Source organism: Tupaia chinensis, unplaced genomic scaffold, assembly GCF_000334495.1.
Source record: "Tupaia chinensis unplaced genomic scaffold, TupChi_1.0 Scaffold138060_1, whole genome shotgun sequence".
In the NCBI taxonomy this organism is placed as follows: domain Eukaryota; kingdom Metazoa; phylum Chordata; class Mammalia; order Scandentia; family Tupaiidae; genus Tupaia; species Tupaia belangeri.
The window spans coordinates 399749-403821 of NW_006197961.1; the positions used below are offsets into that span (position 1 = coordinate 399749).

The 4073-nt window shown below is 50.3% G+C and overlaps 1 protein-coding gene across 1 annotated transcript in view; it reads left to right on the top strand.

Moving 5' to 3' along the window:
• Nucleotides 1–4073, top strand: part of MAST1 (microtubule associated serine/threonine kinase 1) — a 49330-nt gene that overhangs the window by 6343 nt on the left and 38914 nt on the right. The window contains exon 2 of the mRNA XM_027776773.1: nt 3919–3950. Within this exon, the coding sequence (XP_027632574.1) occupies nt 3919–3950 (32 nt within the window). The remainder of the gene's footprint in view (nt 1–3918; nt 3951–4073) is intronic.

The window sequence follows — 4073 nt, forward strand, 5'->3', positions numbered from 1 at the left end:
ACAGACAGAGAGAGACAGAGAGACAGAAAGCGAGAAATCACCCCCCAGGGGGGATGGTCACGCCGCAATCCCTTCTCCTCCATTCTCCTCCATTCTCCTCTCAGGATCTTGGGCACGCACACACACGCACCCGGCGTGAGTTTTAAGCCACCAAGTCTGGGACGCGAACCGCGGTCAACCATCTGGGAGTCCAGCAACATAGCCATTACGCTAACTGCTGGTTCCCGCTTTTAACAGACCTTTTGAAACTCATCCAAGTCTGTCCACCTGCACCCCTATTCACCCTCTTCATTTGACCTCAGCATGTGGACACAGAAACAGCTAGAAGGTGATGCCTCCTGTCCCTGGTCTAGGCTTGGAAAAAGGACCAAGACCTCCTTTTATTTAAAAAATTTTCTTCAGAGCTTTTTGCTGTAGGGCACATGTGCTCCCAGAAAGACAGAGAGACAGAAAGTGAGAAATCACCCCCACCCCCCTCAGGAGAGATGGCCATGCTGCAATCCCTTCTCCTCCATTCTCCTCTCAGGATCTTGGGCACGCACACACACGCGCCCGGCGTGAGTATAAGCCGCCGGGTCTGGGACTCGAACCATGGTCGACTACATGGGAGTTTAGCAACATAGCCATTATACTAACTGCTGGTCCGGTCCCACACCAAGACCTCTTAATTCCAGGTCCTTGTAGTAATTTCCTGAGTGCTTGGCAAATGAGCACAGCCTTCAAATGGGGGGGACACATGGGGGCCAGCAAGTGGCATGGCAGTTAAAGCTTTGGACTCCCACATGGCAGACCATAGTTCGAGTCCTGGACGACTACTCAAGTCCAGTAGTTTGAAAATCACTCTGGGGGCTGGCTGGTGGTGTGGTGATTAAGACACTGGATTCTCACATGGCTGACCATGGTTTGGGTCCTGAACCTGGTGACTTCCTTTCTCACTTCTCTGTCTCTGTCTCTCTCCAGTCAAATTAAAAAAAAAAAAAAGTAATAACAGGGGCTGGCAGGTGGTACGGTGGTTAAGGGTGCTGAACTCCCACATGACCAACTGTGGTTCAAGTCCCAGACCTGGCAGTTTGCCCTCACGCCTCCCCACCCCCCCCCACTCTGTCCTTCTCTGGTCAAATGAAAACAAATAAATAATTGATGTTAAAGAAAACAATTCTTTTAAAAAATAGTAATAATAATCATAGGACCAGCATATGGTATGGTGGTTAAGGGCGCTGGACTGCCACATGGCCTGCTGTGGTTCAAGTCCTAGACCTGGTGGCTTACTTTCTTGCTTTCTGTCTTTCTGTCTCTCGCTGGTCTAATTAAAATAAATAAATCAATAAAGTTAAATAAAATAATTCTTTAAAAAACAATAAATTAAATCATTAAAAATTTATTTAAAAAAGAAAAAAAAAAAGAACATCATTTTGGCTGTGTGCACGTGTGCCCAAGATCCCAGGAGGAGAATGGAAGAGAAGGAATTGTGGTGTGACCATCCTCCCAGGAGAAGGGAGGGTGATTTCTCACTTTCCTCCTCACTGTCTCTCTGTCTCTCTCCAGCCAGTGCCTGGGCCCTTGGCAAACACCTAAAAATAAATAAATAAATTGGAAACGAACAAACAAACACATGGGACATGAAGTTAGTAGCTACCCGAAAATTTTCTTTTTTCTTTTCTTTTTTTATTTTTTTGAGATTTTTTTTTTGCTATAGGGCGCGTGCGCTTACCAGACAGACAGACAGAGACAGAGAGATAGAAAGCGAGAAATCACCCCCCAGGGGGGATGGCCACATTGCAATCCCTTCTCCATTCTCCTCTCTGGAACTTGGGCACGCACGCACACGCGCCCGGCGAGAGTTTTAAGTCACCGGGTCCGGGACTCGAACCACGGTCGACTACATGGGAGTTAAGCGACATAGCCATTATGCTAACTGCTGGTCCCAGCCACCAAAGATTTTCATGGCCATGATTGGAAAAGACTATGCAGCCACCCCCGGTTCCTATTTCAAACCTCAGTTCTGAGACACCGCGTTCCCGTGGCCCGCCCCCCAGCTCTGTGAGCCTGGCTGGGAGTGGAGTAGATCCGCCATTGTGTAGCGGAGGGATTCGTTCATTCATGTATTCGTCCATTCACTCTTTCATGCTTGAACAAGCTAAGCTCCTGACTGCCTGCAGGCTTTTCCCTTGAAGTTCCCTCTACCTAAAATGCTCTCCCCATAGATTCTCCCATGGCTGGCTCTTTGCTTTCAGCAACCAGCTTCACAATCACTTCTGTAGGTGACTGCAGAGCCTGCAGAGCCGTCCTCTCTGATCACGCGTCCCCTCCCAACCATCGTCCATTCTGTCACCCTGTTTATCTGTTGATTGATTGATTTTAGTTTTTGCAATAGGGCACGTGCACTCACCAGAGAAATACAGAGAGAGAGGGACAGTGAGAAATCACCCTCCACGGAGATGGCCATGCGGCAGTCCCTTCTCCTCCGTTCCCCTCTTGGGATGTTGGTCACACAGGCACATGTGCCTGGGAAGTTTGGCAAGTCTGGGACCTGGATGGCAGAGTTGGCTAGGTGGGATCCAGCGACTTTAGTCTCTGAGCCACCTATTGGCCCTAATTTTTTTTTTTTTCATTTGCTAGAGGACAAGTGAGCTCACTGCAGAGAGACAGGTAGAGAGAGAAAGAAGAGGGACCAGTAGTTGGCATAATGGCTATGTTGCTGGACGCCCATGTAGTCAACCGTGGTTCGAGTCCCAGACCTGGTGACTTAAACTCACACTGGGCGTGTGTGCGTGCGTGCCCAAGATCCTGCAAGGAGAATGGAGGAGAAGGGATTGCGGCGTGACCATCCTCCCTGGAGGGTGATTTCTCACTTTCTGTCTCTCTGTCTCTCTCTGTCTTTCTGGCATGTGCAAAAACCTCTCAAAAAAAGAGAGAGAGAAAGAGAAAAAAGTGAGAAAGCATTCCCTGTGGGGAGTGGTCACACTGAAATTCTTTCTCCTCCACCTCTTCCTCTTTTCAGGATTTTGGGCATTCGTGTGCCCACTTAGTACACCACCCAGTGTGTTTCTTTTCTTTCTTTCCTTCTTTTTTTTAAATGTTTTTGCCATAGGGCACGTGCACTTCCAGAGAGAGAGAGACAGAGAAAGGGAAAGTGAGAAAGCTCCCCCCAAGGGGATGGCCACACCACCACGATCCCTTCTCCTCCATTCTCCTCTTGGGATTTGGGGTACACACACACCTGGTGTGTTTCAAGCCACTGGGTCCAGGACTCCACCTCCAGGCGGCCATGTGGAATCCAGCCACTTTAACCCCCACACCACAGGCTGGGTCTCACCTTATTGTAGTTTTATTCACACTTCTTACTGTCTAAAGTTATCTTTACTTATTTGTACCTTAGTCTTGTTTAGCATCTGCTTTGAAATGCGAGACCGGAAAGAAGAATTATTTATTTAATTTTATTCATTTATTAGAATTCAATTTGACAAGACTAAGAGAAAGTCACCCAGTCCAGGGCTCGAACCACGATCTACCATGTGAGAGTCCAGTAGCCCAACCACCCTGCCACCATTTGTCTTATTCAGGGCTGCATCCTCAGTGCCTAGGGTAGGGCCTGGCACAGAGTAGGTGCTCAGAAACGGTTTGCTAATAAGGACTCCTGTTTCACGCACACTGAGGGGCCGGCATTGAGATGCCAACGTAGGAGCTCCATAATGGGCCCCTCTGGCGTTTTTTGGTCTTGTGTTGCTCTCTGCTGGGTCCGGAGAGGACTGGCTCTAGGATCTCCTCCCCAAAGGCGCCCGGCCCTCAGTGCAAGGCCAGGAGAGAAGTGGATGGTGCTGGCGAGGGCCTGCCCCACCCGGCTTCTGCTCCGCTAGGGAGCTGAGAGGTCTTTCGGGCAACGACAGACCTCCATCCTTTCGCCCCTTTGCCTTCCAGAAGGATTTACCCCTGCCCCGGAAAAGCAGCAGGTGAGCCTTGGGGAGACACGCTCGGGGCCCGACGCCCCTTCTCCGGCAGGGGTGGGGGCGCCAGACGCGCGCGCGGGCGGGGCCTGGCGCGCCGGCACACAGCAGCGCCCCCTCCCGGCGGTC